Source organism: Kryptolebias marmoratus, linkage group LG2, assembly GCF_001649575.2.
Source record: "Kryptolebias marmoratus isolate JLee-2015 linkage group LG2, ASM164957v2, whole genome shotgun sequence".
NCBI lineage: Eukaryota > Metazoa > Chordata > Actinopteri > Cyprinodontiformes > Rivulidae > Kryptolebias > Kryptolebias marmoratus.
In genome coordinates, this window is record NC_051431.1 from 9,776,985 (window position 1) to 9,794,740 (window position 17,756).

Below are 17,756 nucleotides of genomic sequence, written 5' to 3' on the forward strand. Positions count from 1 at the left end.
CATTTTCCAACTTCCCCTTCACAGTTGTTCTTGGTGATCCATTTGTCTGTGTATTACTATTGCCTTGTATTGGATGCTTTGTTAATTGTTGTTCTTTGTTTTTTGGCTTTAGTTATGCATTAAATATATTATGTTATCCTATGTTTCTTAATCTTTTTGTTGATTTGTTTGTGTCCCCAGGAGGTTGCCACTTCAGCAGGCCCAGGTCTTCCTCTGTGGACCGTCTTCTCGAATCATCGTTAACCGCTGACTCAAACATCTCTCCACCTTTAAAGTCAAACAGAAACAAAAAGCCTGAAGAGGCTTCTTACCTGGTTGTTGGTGCTGGTGAAGTAAAAAAGGAAGACATCTATGTCAATTACCAGTCAGAACTCAACAAGTCAACAATCTCGTCAACAGAAACAGAGAAAAAACACTCCATGTTTCTTTCAACAAACAGCCAGACGACATCAGATAAACCAGAAACATCATCGAATAGTACAACATTCACAGTTGGACCTTCAGTCTCCTCCTCTTCCTCCTCTTCCTCCTCCTACACCCCCTCATCTGTGGCACTTAATTCTCCTGTCAGAATGAACAGTGGTCTGAAAGGTCCCAGCTCTTTGCATGATAGCACCATCTCTAGACTCATTGATGCCGTGTCCTTAGGCAATGAACAGGACACGTGTTGCTCCATTTCTGCTCTGATTGATCAGTTTGAAAGCACTGTTGACCAAAGTAATCTGTCCCGGGCATCAAACCTCAGGCCTACAACACCTAAAGCATTGGAAAATTTAAGGTCTCCTCTCAAGACCAACTCAACATCACCTAAAAAGAACCCCTTGATAAGTCCCCAAAAGGTAACTCAAAAGACAAATCATGTTAACAGGGAAATATGTTCACCACCCAAGGTGTCCAGTGCAGATACTTGCACTCCAGCTCTCATCTCAAGCCCAGAAACCGCTGAGTTTGAGGAGATCTACACTATTCTGGATGAAGAAATTCTGTTGCCTGTGTCAGTGTACAACCTGAGGAAGCAGACAGTTCATATTCAGGCAGATACAACAGATCGCTCTCCTTCAAGCAGTTTAGGGTCCTCCCCAGCAAAGGCAGTTCACAGTTTAGGGAAAGGTCCCAGTGTGGCATGGAATGATGTGGACCGAAATTGGGGTAAAACTGAAGACGCTGAAGATACTGAGGAGAGGGTATACGAGGAAGTGAATGATCTCCCAATTGCATTACCTAAATCAGACCTGGGCTCTTCTACAAGTTACATGAAGTCCTCCAACAACTACTTACAAATTTTCCACCATTCAGCTAGAGAGACATTTACAGAAGTGGAGCTAAATGTTGATGAGGATCCATTGGAAATGATGCTGCCTTATCATGGCAACCAGTGTGAAGGGCTTACAAATCCAGCCAAACATGATGCTATTTATCAAAACCATGAGTCCATTCCCAGCTACTCCCAACAGAAACATCCTTCTTCATACCCTCAACCACATTACCCAAAACGTGCATCTTATGCATCATTCTCACAGTTTCAATCACCAGTGGATCAACCATCACATCAGCTGTTCAATCACCATCAACAACAAGGTAGCCTCCAACCTCCAGTCCATCATAAATACACTGACCATGGACCATCCAACCTTGGCCCACTGCGTCAGAACAGCTACCCCATGTGTCAGAGCTACTCTGAGGTCTTTAACAACAACAGAGACTTCAGTATTTCTAACAAACAACAGAGAAACTTTAGTGGTAGCCAAATCCACAACAAGTCTCAACAAGATAGGCCAGGAAACAAACAGTTAAAAACTGAAAGAGTTGGGTGCTTTTACAATGGTTTTTCATCTGGTGAAGGCCTTTCTGGTCAATGTGCTGTATCTGGAAACATCTCCACAGAGAGAGGTTTATATTCACCCTCTTTTGAATGTGAAACACTGTACAGTCAGCTGGACTATGATTGCATTCTGCCCTCAACTGAGCCTTGTGCTTCTCAAAACATCCAGCCCCAAAACCAAAGTCAAACAAAATTATATGGCCATAAACAGTTTGGGATACGTAAGAATCACCTTGTCAATAACAAACTCCTGCCACACTCTGAGACCAGAGTTCCACTGCACTCAGATCTAGAGTCTTCATCTGCTTATCTCCAATCGGCTACCACAGATTCTAAAACCCCAAGTCCCTGCAAGTCTAAATCTCTGGGTGACCTGACCTCTGAAGACATATCGTGCAATTTTCAGAGCAAATACCATATTATAAGTCGCAGTTTTGTCACTTCTCATATGAGGAAGCAAAAGCATAAAGGCACCATGGGGGAAGCAACTTTTCACTCACAATCGCTGGATCCACTTACAGAACAGCTACGCAAACTGGTCAGTCTGGAGGCAGATGATGGTGTTAGAGAAAGCCTCCGACCTCCTCAATTACAACAAGAAGCAAAACACCAAGCACGTAGTTTGTCTCCAAATGATTCCAGGGACTTAGATGATTCCCCTCCTACTCTTACCCGTCGCCTATCTTCCCGAAGCCAAAGCCGAGTGCGTCACATCAACAGTCGTGCTCGCGAACGGCAGCAAGAAGCTCTGAAACCTCGTCCAGGGGTGGTGATCAATAGTACTTCCAGCATCGGTGGGGTGGTACGGCGGAATAAACCAGCCTTGCAGAATCTAACACCTAACAGACACTCTACCGGTTCTTACATAGCAGGCTACCTTGGTGAGCTGGATGACAGAGGACTTCCTGAAGGGGCCTGCACCTCGGTACGCTATGGCAATGGGGACAGTCTTGGAGATCTATTCTATACAGACAGCTCTCTCCCACCTGTAAACACATCTCATTCATCATCTGAACCTGAAGTTTACTTTCTGCTTAGGCTATAACTCTGACCATAATTTAATGTGGAATTAGGAGTTACCCTTGGTTAGGTTTAGTAATACCAAAAGCCAGATGACCAATGAAATGAAATCTTGCACTTGTTTCTTGACATGTTGACATTTTCCTCTCTAAGAGTTTTGAAAATATCATTCTGGGCTGTTTCTGGTCTGTACAATAAACTGTAAGCGAAACATTGCATTTAATCCATGGTTGGACTCAACAGCATGAAATTACCTGTATGAAATGTCTACTTTTCAGTAGAGAATGGTCTTGTTGACTGTGTAGTGTCTTTACTCTGCTAAATGTGTAAATGTATTTGAGAAATTTGAGTCCCTCCAAACGACTTCCTGATCAGACTGATTGTACAAACTCTTGTTATTTTTGTCCCTGTGTTGTACCGTCCAATCTACGTTCAATGACTCTGAAGCAAAAAAAAAAGGAATCAAAAAAAGAGAAAAGGCGGAGAAGGAATGTCTTTCTTTGCATCTTTTGAATGTGTAGTATATTCAAGCGGCTGATTTTATTAGAAGGATTTCATCTTTTCAAATATCTCATGCAAGTCTTCCTTAGTATTTCCTTAATTGCGTTATGTGTAAATATCCCTGATATCATTTTTCATTTGAGATGGGTTTTAGCTGAGAATCATTTATGTTTGTGCATGTTACACGTGAACATGTCAAGCATGACTATGCACCAGTTTATACAATAGATGTTGGATTACCTAAACACATTTGCAAATGACAGAGGTCATAGGCTTGTTTGTATTGGGCACAATACAGTTCATGAATTTCTGTGCTTGGACTCGTTGCTCTCTATGACTTGTAAAATTTGATGGCAAAAATTAAAGAAAAATTGGAATTTAAAGTTTTTTTTATTTTTTATAATTGCTTTGATACAGACAGTAAAATATGCTCTTGTTCTTTGGGGTTATTTTGTTTTGTATAACTTGATGGATGGAATAAATGATGTGACAGCTACACAGGGTCAAGCTGAGGAGTGAAGGGCAGTGAAGGTATAAGTTTGTTTTTAAACAGTTGTTTCAGTATTACACCATACTTTTTTTTTCTTTTTATTGTTGCTCATTGGAAAACTGAGCATTTTTCCTATCAATGCAATAAAACAAAATTTTTGATTTGAACTAATGTCATGTTTACGTCGTCTTTTACTCCACAGTAACATTATAGAACAAAATGCAGATCAAGCTCAATAATTTAATAGACTTGTCTTCTTGGGAAATGTGGATCTCCCATTAAACTAATTAACATACGCCAAGAAAATGTCAAATGTCTTAAGTGCTTAAGTGTGTCAGTTCCTTCATTAAACATCATGAAAGATTTTATTCAATGTAGAAGCTACCATTTTTTTTTTCCAAGTACAAATATGTACTTTATAAGTCCATTTTCTGCCAAACACAATATGATTAAATCATAGTAACATTTGGTAGGATGGTAAAACTTGCAATCAGATAGTGACTTGTTTCAGCCTAACAGTAATAGCTTTACGCTAATAAGAGAAATTTTTCATTTTCAAACTTAATAGGGGCAGCTGTAGCTTGGTGGTCAGTGCCGCAGTTTTGTAATCCTGAGGCTGCAGGTTTAAGCCCAGGTTGTGTCAGGAAGGTCATCCACTGTAAAACAATTACCAAACTTTCATGGGAATTTGCTTGCTGTGGCAACCCCTGCAGAAGTGAGAGACCAAAGGAAAATCAATATTGTGTTCAAAGTTAATAAAGTCAACATTTTGGAATAAACTACCACCAATGCCTCTTGTACAGTCTAGTTGACTAGTGTGTTAGTTATCAACATCACTGGGTGCAGCTTAGAAGTCTTAATGACAAAAAATAAAATAATATGGATCTCATCACAGAATTACCAAATTTACACATAATTACCTCCATCACCTGCTAATCAAGAGCATTATTTCAGATCCATATGACTTTCTGTTGTAGAAGAGCTGTTTTCTGATCACAAACAAGAAAAGAAATATCTGTTGTACTGACTGTATGTGATTTCTTAAGAGATTATCTATAGATTGAGGGAGGAAAATATTTAGGCAGTTTCCTCAGTTGTCCTAAAATTTTCGGAAGGCCCTCCAGAATGAGCCACCAGATGGACTCTCCTTTATAAACCTCGAGGGAGACTCTGATACAGCAGGTGGTTCTCTACAGCTCATTGAAAGAGTGCTTACAGCTCTCCATGCGTCTGTGATCGAGGCAGTTATTTCTGGATTTTTTATTACAAATTTACTGCATACTACATGTATGTGATCATTTCTGCATCATTGTATGTTGTACATGAACTGCTGGAAAGCAACAAATCAGCTGCGCAGAAAAAGGCTTAGCAGGAACAGTTTTCATTGTGCCGACCTCTTTTCAATATATTTTGCTCAAATTAAAATCATGTTTATAGAAATCATGCATATTTACAAAGAAAATTATTCAATATGATATATACTATAAATAAAACTATTAACAAATTTAGGATATAAAACACTTTATGTTGAAATAATCTGGTCAGTTGTAACAGAAAAGTAGGCTTTATTTAGTAACAGATATACCGAGTACATAAAAATGACCAAAGCTCATCAAAACAAATTAAAAGTTCACAGTTTATATAACTTAAGAATGGTAGACAAAAAAGACTTAATAAAATAAAGTTAAACATATTTCACAAATGCCTGACTGATAACTTCTTCTAGGTGCAGCTTTTACCTTAAAAGGAGAGCCTGTTTTCCCATTTAACATATTCATGCACATTTATGTATCAGTTTGGAAATAATAAAAGCAGAAAATGTTTTCACTTTTGCTGAAAATCACTTTTCTTTATAATGAAAAAATAACATATGTGTCTAGTTTTGTTTAGAGGCTACAAAGAGGGATTATTTCTTTGTTGAATGAGTTGAGATGGAACAGAATGTAAATGTTTTTTAAGGTAACTTAAGTGTTACCTAAAACTCAAAGGTGAAATGAGCCAAGGCTACTGCACAGTATTTTTACATTTCTTCATAATAATCATGTGGCATCAACTTAGATAGCAGAGCCTACTCTATGCTCAATCTTTTCTACCTGAAGCTTGAACAGAGATTATTTCTACTACTGACTCAATTAATGAGTCTTTATCATCATTATTATTATTACTTATCAAGTGGCAAGGATGTGTATTATAGTAAAAAATATGCTTTTTTCATTGTGTGTCCACAGCATTCAGTCAGATCCAATTATTAACTTTCATTTAAAGTATTATAGGTCATCTAAAAACCTGGCTCTGTCTAGTCACCTGTGATCTGTGAAAGCACAAAAACAACTGAACAAACATGCCCAGCCTGTTTTCTCCCCTGTGTGTTGCCTCACTCTGTAATTGTATAATGAGATGTAATTGTTTGTGAAATGAACAGTAATTAAGATAATCAGTTTCACACCTGCAGCTCCTCAGCACCTTTTACTTTGCTGAACTTAATTTGATATTTCTTAATTTTTAACTTCTGCATTAAAGCCAATCTACTCAATCTGTATGACACATTACAGATTACAAAAGTTACAAATGATACAAAAAACTTGCTTATGACAAAAAAAAAAAGAGAAAAAGAAAAATGAAACACCAGGTGCAATGTATGATGTGATGCTGTTTGCATAGTTTGCTTTTTGGCTCTTCCTCTTGGCCAGGTCATTGTTGTAAATGAGAATTAGTTCTCAAACCAACTCACCTGGTTAAATGAAGATTAAATAAAAATAAATAGAAACATAAATAAATAAAATAAAACATAAGCTTATAATAAATGTCCTAGGCGTATATGTAATCAACTCACTGTGGCATAAGACAAACTGCTTGATTACAACTGATGGCACAAAAATCCTAACACTTAAATCCATTTTAGAAATAAAGGCCTGGCATTCCTTAAAGGAAAGCATATCATCCGCTTCCTTTATTAAACAAAAAAATCATCTTATCCTAAGAAGGGACAGAGTTATAGCCTTTTGATCAAACCTTTTAAATGTGCACCACAATATGTGCAGTCTCGTGCAATATTGCAAGATCAAGTTAGATGTGTTTGAGCTTGACTAAGTTGTAGCCATTTTTGTACTTTCTGACAGTTTTATTAAAATCCATCCAGTGGTTCATGAGATATTTTGCTGACAGACAGACAGTAATGACTCTTTTGTTTTTAGCAAGTATTCAAATTGTATTATTTAAAACCATTAAATCGTAGCTGCTTAAAATGATGTAGACGGCAAGCACATTTGCATGACTGGGAAAAATATTGGCACCTGATTAACCCTTCTGCATCTGTCGATGGATGCCAAGCTCACATGAACCTGTACAGCTGTGGGAATTTCAGGACAGATGGTGAACTCAAGTTTTATCAGAAGCAGTTAGCAAAAAGGTGGAGAAGGGGCAATAAAACCTTCTTTAACAAGATGTACCAACTAAAATGGTCAGAACTGTGGCCTTCATCAGATGAGACAACCCTCTTGTAACAGCCACTAATAATGTCAGGCCACCTGCATCTGTTTGAACAAACTGGCTTAATTGCCATTTGCTATATTTGTGATTCAGTAAGATAAATAAACCCTAATTAAGAAGCACTTTTTTGTTTGGACGTTAATTTGATCTTTATTCAAACTAAAAAAATATATTGTTTTCATTTTTGTTATGTCCGAGAGCTGAGAGTGTTTTCAAATTGAATTAATTAGTTTTCCACAATCGTTCCCTGTGACATGAAAAGGAGAAGCAAGTAAAAAAAAATGGATGGATGGATGGATGAATGTGTACTACAATAGGAGCTTGCACTGCTTAGAAAATTTGCAAGAAAGGCCTTCATCACTCAAAATGCTGTCCATCCTGAGAAAAACCACCAGGGCAGAAAACCTGGAGGTTTGGAAAAAAGAGTCAGTAATTTAGTTTTAGAACACAACATCTTCATTTCCAGCTAGAACCAAAAGCAAACATGAACTCAATGTGTTAAACCTGTTTTAGGAGACATCTGATGAGTTAAACTGGTGATGTTGCTAAAATCCAGATCCAGATTTGTTCTTTGCTAATTGTAATAAATAACAGTTGCTTTTCATCATGACCCTTGATTCTTACTTGTATTGTACCACATTTGTTCTACCTATTCACACCTTAGGACGAATAAACCTAACATGTTGTAGGACTTCAAGACGAAACCAGAGTACCTGGACAAAAATGATGCATGCACAAGAAGAATATATAAACTCCAAGCCGAAATAATCCAGCTGAGGCTTGAACCTGTGACCTACTTGTTGGTGACGTAAAAGCACCAAAAAAGTCTTATTTCTTTAATGCAACATATTGACTCTTCCAAAAACATTATATTTCTCCTAGGTAACTGCTCTGCCATAATTGCGAAATAGATATGCCCTGTATGGCGAAAAGTAGGTTTAGGCCTTGGACAAGAGCTCTAAAAAAGCCAAGTTACAAGTCTGTGGTTTGAAATTGGTTCATAAAGTTTTGCAGCACAAGCTTTTTTAAGTGGCATTGCTTAAACCAAACCAAACAAAACAAATAACTTGGACACATCTTTTTGCAAGAAAAGTTCTGCTGCTTTTTGCAGTTCTGAACTGTGGAGCCTAAGCTCTAAGTTTTACCATAGCTAACCTTAAATTTATTTTTTAGTTTTTTTTGAAGGTATGGCTCTTGTGAGTCACATTAGATAATTCACAGTAAAAATTTCCAACAATAATTAGCAAAATGTCATTTAATAAAACAGCTGTCATGTCTGTAGTTGTTAGGCTCTAACTCTTTGTTTCCACTGCTCTCCGTCACTCTCATGATTGTTCTGCCTTTACCTCTGAGGAAAAAAAGATTTGGTGCAGTGTCATCTTGGTTACCATGCATCCGCCATCGGCGTCACAGCAATTATAAATACACAGAACATCCATGTTGTGCAGAGGAGGAGGGAGGTATGTCATAGTTACTTATCATAGTGCTAGTTGTGAAAATTTCACTTGTGATTTGGATTTTTTGTGGATGTCTCATTTATTTACTTTTTCTTGTTGTGGGAAGATGATTTACCTCATTTACTCTCTGAAACTTTTTGGTGATATTGTCTTTTTGCATCTTCTGTCTTCAGGCTAATAATTTTCGTAAAGCTGCATGTGTGTTATACATGTTTTAAGTGTCCTGGAACAGCAGCATCCATGTCTTGGATGTCCTGGCTCGTCACTCTGTGGACCTGCTACGCTCCATCCCTGCACCTTGTGGGGCTTGTGGGCAGACAGCTGGGGCTCAGGGTTGGTTTTCAGGGGGTCCAGACTTTGAATTGTTCTCGATGGGGAACACCAAGTGACAAGGGTGTGTTTGAGGATGGGGATGTAATCCTCGGTGGGCTCTTCAGTCTCCGTTATGCTCCTCCAACTTTAGACCATGAGTTCACTCAGCAGCCGGAGTACAAATCTTGCACAGGGTAAGACTCTGAAGTCTCGGTTCCACAGTAAACTATTAATTAATGAGTTTTTTGATTTTCTTTAGATCTGTTTTAGTAAAATGTGCTATCAACAATATAACACCTAATGGTATCTTTTGATTGATATTTCAATTATGGTATATGTTTTGTGTTCACAGTTTACAAAATCTACCATTACAGTACATCTATGCTATGGTGTTTGCACTTGATGAAATCAATCACAGTTCAACCTTGCTACCAGGTGTGAAGCTGGGCTACCGTATTCACGATAGCTGTGCCCTCCCTGCCTGGGCTTTACAGGCAGCTCTCTCACTGGTCAGTGGAGACAACCCCAGCTGTAATTCAGCAGCTGAGTACTTGGAAGCAGCTGGAATTGGAGCCAAAAAAGGTATTTCCTCTTTAATGGACCTAATGTTTAGAATTATCTATTACTATAGTGATAAAGTCTGCAATGTTCTCTTATGTTTTAGTGGAAAAGGTGACATAAAAATATCTTACATTATTAGGTGACCCTCCTATTCCTTTGATCATTGGTGGTGACTCCTCTATAACAGCCCAGATACTTTCCAGAATCCTGGGGCCACTTTCTGTTCCTCTTGTGAGTTCACAAAATTTAAAAAAACAACAAAAAAAGGATTTATAGCATTTTATTTTAAATGCCTCTACTTTGATGAACTATAAAGCCTAGCTTGTATTCTCACACTGTATTTTCTCTTCCTCTTGAACAATTTAAATCTTTTTTTGCTGCTTTTATTGTTACAAGGATTGGAAACAAGAAGGATGTACAAATATTTGTTGCTTCAAATGATTTCTTTGTCCTCTAGGTGAGCTACACAGCTAGCTGTCCTTGTTTAAGCGACAGGCAGCAATATCCCAACTTCTTCAGAACCATGGCCAGTGATATTTATCAAGCCCAAGCGATTGTCCAGCTTGCTATAAGATTTAACTGGACTTGGGTTGGAGCAGTCGTAGCAAACAATGACTACGGCCTTACTGCAGTGAAGGTTCTTCCATTTGATCTATTTGCTATGGGAATTTATTTTAAAATAAAAACTTTAAGTCATTGGTTTATGTGTAATATACAAAAATCTTTTGTACAAACCAGATATTTCAGGAGGGGATTCAGGGGGCAGGGGTGTGTCTGGCATTTGTAGAGACCCTCCAAAGGGAAACCATTGTAAGTGATGCCAGACGAGCAGCACTCACAATTCAGGCTTCCACTGCAAAGGTGATTTTGGTCTTTACCTGGTATACAGATGTAATGCAGCTGTTCCTGCAACTAGCCAAGTTAAATGTAAGAAATAAAGACTCTTGTGGAATCTACCAAACAAATAGAAATATTTACCACCAACAAAAAGAGATTAATTTTACTTGCTTTCTTGTGGTTGTGTCTCGCTATTATTACAAGGTGACTGACAGGCAGTTTCTGGCCAGCGAGGCTTGGAGCACCAGCAGTGATCTTCTCCAAGAACCCGTCTCACGTAAAGTGGCAAGCGGAGTCCTTGGTGTGGCCATTCGAAGTTCGTTCCTACCTGGATTTGAAAGTTACATCAGAAATCTGAACCCATCTCTGAGGCCAGATGACAAGTTCTTGAAGGAGTTTTGGGAAAAGCAGTTTCTCTGTAGTCCTGGGATCACGACTAGTTCTGCTTCTCTACCTGTCTGCAACGACTCAGAGACTCTGGCTCGTGTGCATAACCTGTTCACAGACACCTCCCAGCTCCGGGTGACATATAACGTCTATCTTGCAGTCTATGCTGCAGCCCATGCTCTTCACAGTCTTTTCTCCTGTCCCGACATCAACAACCCACCTGGAAACAATACCACCTGCTTGTTACCAAATCAAATCTCTCCAACAGAGGTAAACACAATTACGTCTACTTTACATTTTTGTGGTTTGCATTTTAACTCTGGGATTTAAGCTGTCACATGTTTTATTTAAAATCTAGACTGCTGCTGTACTTTTTAGTTAAGTACTAAACAACACACTGTATTTACTCTTTTGACATTCGGTTCTATCAGCTGTTCCAGCATCTGAGCAAAGTGAAGTTCATCACACCACAGGGTGAACTGTTTTATTTCCAAGGAGCCGACATCACTGCAAAGTATGACCTCTTGAACTGGCAGAAAACCCCCGACGGACAGCTTAAGATTGCTTTGATTGGCCGTGTGGATGGCTTTGACCTCCACCTCAACGAGTCAGCTATTCAGTGGAGCACAGGGTCCAATCAGGTACTTACACCAGATGCATTTTGTTTCAGGTCAACACCCAAATTTCTGTTGACTTAACAGCACTTACAGTACTAATAATGAGGTGTTGTAAAAATGTCCTTCAGGTGCCTGTTTCAGTGTGCAGTGAAAGTTGCCCACCGGGTACAAGGATGGCCACCAGGAAAGGAGAACCTATCTGCTGCTTTGACTGCATTCCTTGTGCTGATGGGGAGATCAGCAACAAAACTGGTGAGGGCAAGTTTTTATTTTGCTTTGACATCAGTAGCTACAGAAGCCGAGAGAGGATATGCTTAGAAATTCATTTAAAATGACATTATCTCACAGTAACAAAGCACAGAAACTATCCATCTTGAGAAGACGAAGGTTGTTTAAAATGAATCAAAATTATGATAGCAGGTGCAGGCATGCTCAGCTTCTCTACTTTTCATTGTTTATTTTAGCTTATTTTACAGTCTGGTCCTATGTTTTTTCAATGTGCATCTCTCTGTCTCAGGTTCTCCTCAGTGTGACCGTTGTCCGTCTGAGTTCTGGTCCAACTCTGAGCGCACAGCCTGCATCATTCGCCAGCTGGACTACCTTTCTTTTGATGAGACTTTGGGCATTACCCTCACAGCGGTAGCTGTTTCTGGTGTCACTGTAACAACAGCTGTGTTTGTTGTGTTCCTTTACTATCGTCAAACACCAATGGTGAGAGGACAGATTTTAATATTAGACCACATCTTGACTAACCTAACATTTTGGAAAAAATGTTTAAAAAGCATAAAATTTGCTGCTCTTTTGAGGAAAACTTAAGTTTGTTTGTTGTGTTTAGGTACGTGCCAACAACTCAGAGCTGAGCTTCCTGCTCCTCTTTTCGCTGAAGCTGTGTTTCCTTTGCTCCCTGGTGTTCATCGGCCATCCAGCAGTCTGGTCCTGTCGATTCCAGCAAGCCGCTTTTGGGATCAGCTTCGTGCTGAGCGTGTCCTGCCTGCAAGTTAAGACCATTGTGGTTCTGGCAGCGTTTCGCTCAGCTAGGCCTGGTGCTGAAGCCTTGATGAAGTGGTTTGGTCCAGCACAGCAGAGAGGAAGTGTCTGCCTCTTCACCTGTATACAGGTCAGATACTGTCCCAATCCATATTATACTCATTACAGCCTTCAGATAAATTAACAAGATTTAACATATCAGACACTTTTTTTCTACATCAAGGTTATCATCTGTATTATCTGGTTATCAGTTAGTCCTCCAGTTCCTCAACCTGACTTTGAAATACCGGGGTTAAAGGTTACCCTGAAGTGTGCCATGGACTCTGTGGTGGGCTTTTCTCTGGTGTTGGGCTACATCGGCCTGCTGGGCTGCACTAGTCTCCTCTTGGCATTTCTTGCCAGGAAACTGCCAGACAACTTCAACGAGGCCAAGCTGATCACCTTCAGCATGCTGATTTTCTGCGCCGTTTGGGTGGCATTTGTTCCTGCCTATGTTAGTTCTCCTGGAAAATATGCTGTTGCTGTGGAAATTTTTGCCATCCTTGCCTCTAGTTATGGTTTGTTGTTCTGCATCTTTGCTCCAAAGTGTTTCATCATTCTCCTGAGGCCAGAAAAAAACACAAAGAAACACCTGATGGCCAGATAACAATAAATAATTATAATAAAACACTGTTGGCTATAAATGGTCAGTTTAAATAACTGAAGGTGTTGCCTATGAGTAATTTCAGAACACTTTTGTTGCCATTTTATGTAACATAGTTTTTCTTTTTGAGTTTGTAAATATTAGAGATATTTGCTAGTAATGAATTTTGTCTGTAAACTATATTTGCTATTTGTTTATTTTTTTTTCATATTCTAAAATTTGAAAAAACAAAAATAACCAAACAATGAAAAGTAAGAACAACAAGCAGTTCTTTTCTTTGATTATTTTGTATTAATCAGTTTATGATGATTTAATTTCCATGCTCACAACTATTTTGAATGTATCTTATAATGCAGATGTTTAAATAAACAGATATTAAAAGTATTTTCAGTGTTTTGCTTTTTCATTGTAGAAACTTCAGTGTTCTGCTTGGATCACAAGTTAAATTGGGCTTTTTTAAAAACCTGTAAATAAGTTTTTTCTATCTCACAGGGCTTTCAATTATATATTTTTAAACACTTAACATGGCAATTTTATATTCTCATTTCATTTTATATTCATACGTGCACCAATAAGCCTGGGGATTGAACCCACAACAACCCTTTGATTGGAAGACAACCACCGTATGCACCGGGCCAAGCCGCACCCAAGTTGCTCTGTAAATATTAGTTTTGTGAGAAAAAAAATTCAGGTGCAACAATTAGTGCAGTTATTTTTAGAGAGAAAAATAATCAGGTTTATAGAAATGATTTGTTTAAGCAACTGTGGGATTAAGAAATTGCACCACATATTATTTATGTTAGAAATTTTTTAAAGGTTTGACTGAACATTAAGATACATTGGATCAGCATTATGAATATAGTTTTTATGGTGTTTGTATGAATTGTTTTTATAGCAAACATATTGAGATGCTTGGATTTTTAAGAGTTTTATATGACTTAGTAGTAAACAAAAATTATATATGATCCTGTGTCTGCTGTCAATACCTGAACTTTTTATGAGAGGAATTCATTATTACACTGACCACAATTTTAAATGATTTATTTGATTAAATGTTTTTTTTCAAATATTATTTTATTAAGCTGCACGTGTTAACATGTGGCATGTCATAAAGTTATGAACTTCTGCCTGTTAAACTGTTGCATTTTTAACTTGTTGCTGCCATCTGCTGGGCATCTACCTGAGCTTCTCCATTTGACTCATGTTTGAATACCTAGAATTTATGAGCTTTTGTCCCCATAAAAACAATGCAATTAAAAAAAATTGAACAGTTAAAAACATGTTATTAGTTACTTAATATATCTACAATGTATGATTGTAAATATTAAACCCAATAAATTGAAATAAAGTGAAAAACAATAGAATGTGCACACTGTGGAAACAAGACTTTACACCTTAAAGAAATATCTGTTTTAAGTGATTTTTAAGAAGTTTTTGTTACATTTGTGATTTTTTTAAAAACTTCTTTCGGGATACTTATTTTTGTACAAGTGCAATAGCAAGTTGTCTGAGAGTTTAAATCATATAATGAGTAAATAATAAGAAATATAAAATATGCCAGTGCTTGGAGACAATCAGTTGTACTTTATTTGAAAAAAAACAACAACAAAGATTTATAGGTGAGGTACTTATAAGACAAAATGTTGCAAAGAGTCACAGAATCAGTAACAGTGTGATTTACTGAACCCCACCACCACCTTTGTAGATATTCAACATACACTTGGCTCCTAAAATGTACATATTTTGCAAAAGAAAAATGTACAACTACAATGAAAAGACAACATTTGTTAGAATAAAGTGAATGAAAGATTTCCTACTCAACTCCTCGCCCCATTATGGCTTTCTTTGTATTTCTCTCAGGTCTCAGCAAGATTATGTAACATTTGGGTCCAAACAGTGCTGCCAAGAGGCCAAAACTGGAGGCCAGGATGGCAAACACCTCTACTGCATCTGCATATTTGCCTGGTGAGCTGATATAAGCAGGAACAAAGGCCACCCAGACAGCACAGAAGATCAACATGCTGAAAGTGATGAGTTTGGCCTCATTGAAGTTATCTGGAAGATTTCTTGCCAGAAATGCTAAGACAAAGCTAAGGACAGCCAGCAACCCAATGTAACCAAGTAACACTGAAAAACCAACAGTGGAGCCAACTATGCACTCATAAACTATCTTGTCGTTGTGGTACTGGGTGTTTTTATGTGGAGTTGGTGAGGAGGAGACAAGCCAAGCAGTGCAGATCGCTGCCTGGACAGAGGTGAGAATTAAAACTGTTCCCCTCTGCTGAGAAACACCAAACCACTTGAGACTTGCTCCACCTCCTGGTTTGGAGGCTTTGAACACAGCCAGAACCACCATGGTTTTAACCAGGATGCACGAGACACAAAGCACAAAACTGATCCCAAAGGCTACATGTCTCAGTGGGCATGTCCAAAGTCTGGGCCGTCCAATAAATAGCAACGAACACAGGAAACATAACTTCAGTGACAGCAGCAGCTGGAAGCTCAGTTCTGAATTATTGGCCCTCACTATAGGTGTACTGCGGTGATAGATAAAGATCCCCAGAACAACAGTACAGATAAAAGTGCCCAGTAATGAGGTGACTGTCAAACAGATACCCAAAGGCTCCTGATAGGACAGGAACTCAGTTTTCTTAGGAATACAGTGATCACGCTGGGGGCTGGACCAGAAGTCCTCTGGACACCTGAAGCACTCCAAGGAGTCTGAGGAAAAAAGGGGGACAAATAAAAAAATGTAATAATTACAAATTAATACAGTGGAGAAGAAAAATACTTAAATATGGACACCTACTGGTGCTATTACTGATCGTTCCTTCAGAACAAAGGACGCAGTCAAAACAACACTCAGGTTCCCCCTGCTTTCTCACCATGCGAGAACCTGGAGGGCAGTTCTCACTGCACACTGACCGTGGTGGCTGCAGAAGAAAAATTAGTGCCTAATGTTTCATTTTACACTTTATTTAAACAAACAAACAAAAAAAGAATAAAAGTTAAACCTTTTTGGATTTAAAGTTCCAGAAGATTTTGTCCTCATAAAGCCTCAGTTCCTCACCTTTAAAGGCAGACATTTTAACATCTCCCACATTTTGAACATTTATTCGTCCATCAGGGAGCCACAGCCAGTTCATAACATCGTAAATTGGTAAAGCATCACCATTTTCATCAAATGACACCTCATCACCAAATGATGTGGTGAAATTGACCTTTTCTAGGTAATATACAAGCTAATACAATTCCAACAAGAACAAAACAAAAATTAACATGAAGAACAAAAAAAATAGTTAAAACAGTGCTTCAGTAATTAGACTTCATAGTGAAACTAACTAAACTGATGTTCATTTTATAAAATCAGAAATATATAAAACATTGCTGCAGAAACATTTATTATAATGTTCACTCTGCTGTTTTAAAATTCGCATACTGTGATTTATGTGTCAGACAAAGAAATGATAGTACAGTATATTATTTAATTCCTATTAACAGGTAAAGTACATTATACCTGCCATGGCTCAATTGTTTGCCAAGTGGGACAACTGAAAGGGCCACTGCCTGGCTCACACTGCAGCATATCATCCAGAGCATATGCCAGCGCATACACAGCTTTGTAAACATTGTACTCAGGTCTGAGGTTAGAAACATCCAGGAACTCTGTTTCCACACTTTCTAAATCTTCTTCTCCAGTACATATTGTTCCCCCGTTCTCCACCCAACCTGCTGGAGGTGGTGCAAATCTACACTCAAATGTGAATTCCCAGAACTGGTTCACCTGTAATAAATATGATTCTGTATTTTATTCACAAATTGCCTGTGGTGCAAAATATCAGATTATATTACAACCTCATCTCACCAAGTTATTTTCATTGCTCTTGTTATGATGTAAGTCAGGATGTGTTTGCAACAGGAAGTTTCTGAGGCCTGGTATCTCTCCTCGACGGATAGCAATACCCAGTGTTCCACCCAGATATGGCATGAGGTGAGGGGTCTGAAGCACAGCAGCTGTGGTCCAAGCTTCACTTGCCAACCACTGCAGGCCAGTCAGATTCTGCCTTATCACCTGTTAAGATTTTCAATATGTTCCCAGATATCTGGCACATAATACACCAAAACAACTGATGTATTTTACAGTTTACTTCTGTCTCTTCACATGCAAAATCTCAGCAAAAAACATCTTCATTTCTGGTATTCATTGTAGTTTTGGTAAGTTCTAAAAAAAAAGTGGCAAGCAACCATGTGTTGTTGTAAATGGAATTTTTGTCATTTAAATACCAACCTCTTCCATGAGATTAAGAATCATAGTCTGATGTGAAAACACAATGACCACTCGAGCTGTGGATTTCCTCATCGTGTCTACAATACGTTTCAGTTCAGTTAAGTCGTTTTCCCAAGGCAAAATCTCTAAATAGGCCAGACACCCTTCACCAGACAGACTTAAATCAGACTGAAAGGATCGGGCAGCGTGGAGCCCATAATCATCATCACTGATCAACAAACCAGCCCAAGTCCAGCTGAAGTGTTTCAGTATCTGAATCATAGCTCGAACCTGAGTTAACAGAGAGAGAGATGAGGAAAAAAACATTCTTTTTAAAATTTTGTTCAGTAATCATCACTAGTCATC

At 38.4% G+C, this 17,756-nt stretch overlaps 3 protein-coding genes across 7 annotated transcripts in view; 2 read left to right on the plus strand and 1 right to left on the minus strand.

Moving 5' to 3' along the window:
* The window catches only part of plch1 (phospholipase C, eta 1), a 73,300-nt gene extending 69,296 nt beyond the window's left edge, over positions 1-4,004 (plus strand). For 2 of the 5 annotated variants that reach the window (XM_017437215.3, XM_017437213.3), the window contains one exon: positions 181-4,004. In XM_017437215.3, coding sequence (XP_017292704.1) covers positions 181-2,867 — 2,687 coding nt within the window. In that variant the 3' untranslated portion in view covers positions 2,868-4,004. The remainder of the gene's footprint in view (positions 1-180) is intronic. The other 3 variants (XM_037974364.1, XM_017437216.3, XM_037974369.1) reach the window with 2 other exon arrangements.
* Positions 4,005-8,808: 4,804 nt separating this feature from the next.
* On the plus strand, positions 8,809-13,286 carry LOC108248436 (extracellular calcium-sensing receptor). The gene is made up of 11 exons (XM_025010843.2): positions 8,809-9,285; positions 9,444-9,673; positions 9,792-9,874; positions 10,110-10,289; positions 10,391-10,579; positions 10,694-11,146; positions 11,308-11,517; positions 11,622-11,745; positions 12,011-12,204; positions 12,329-12,610; positions 12,704-13,286. Exons 1-11 carry the CDS (start codon positions 9,020-9,022, stop codon positions 13,124-13,126), a joined length of 2,634 nt encoding a protein of 877 aa, XP_024866611.1. The 5' UTR covers positions 8,809-9,019; the 3' UTR covers positions 13,127-13,286.
* A 1,401-nt stretch (positions 13,287-14,687) lies between these two features.
* On the minus strand, positions 14,688-17,483 carry LOC108248432 (extracellular calcium-sensing receptor). The gene is made up of 6 exons (XM_017437205.3): positions 17,412-17,483; positions 16,989-17,195; positions 16,641-16,907; positions 16,138-16,365; positions 15,933-16,056; positions 14,688-15,844 (listed from the first exon to the last, which is right to left on the minus strand). The coding sequence occupies exons 1-6, from the start codon at positions 17,481-17,483 to the stop codon at positions 14,937-14,939; spliced, it is 1,806 nt and encodes a 601-aa protein (XP_017292694.2). The 3' UTR covers positions 14,688-14,936.
* Between the last annotated feature and the right edge of the window lie 273 nt (positions 17,484-17,756).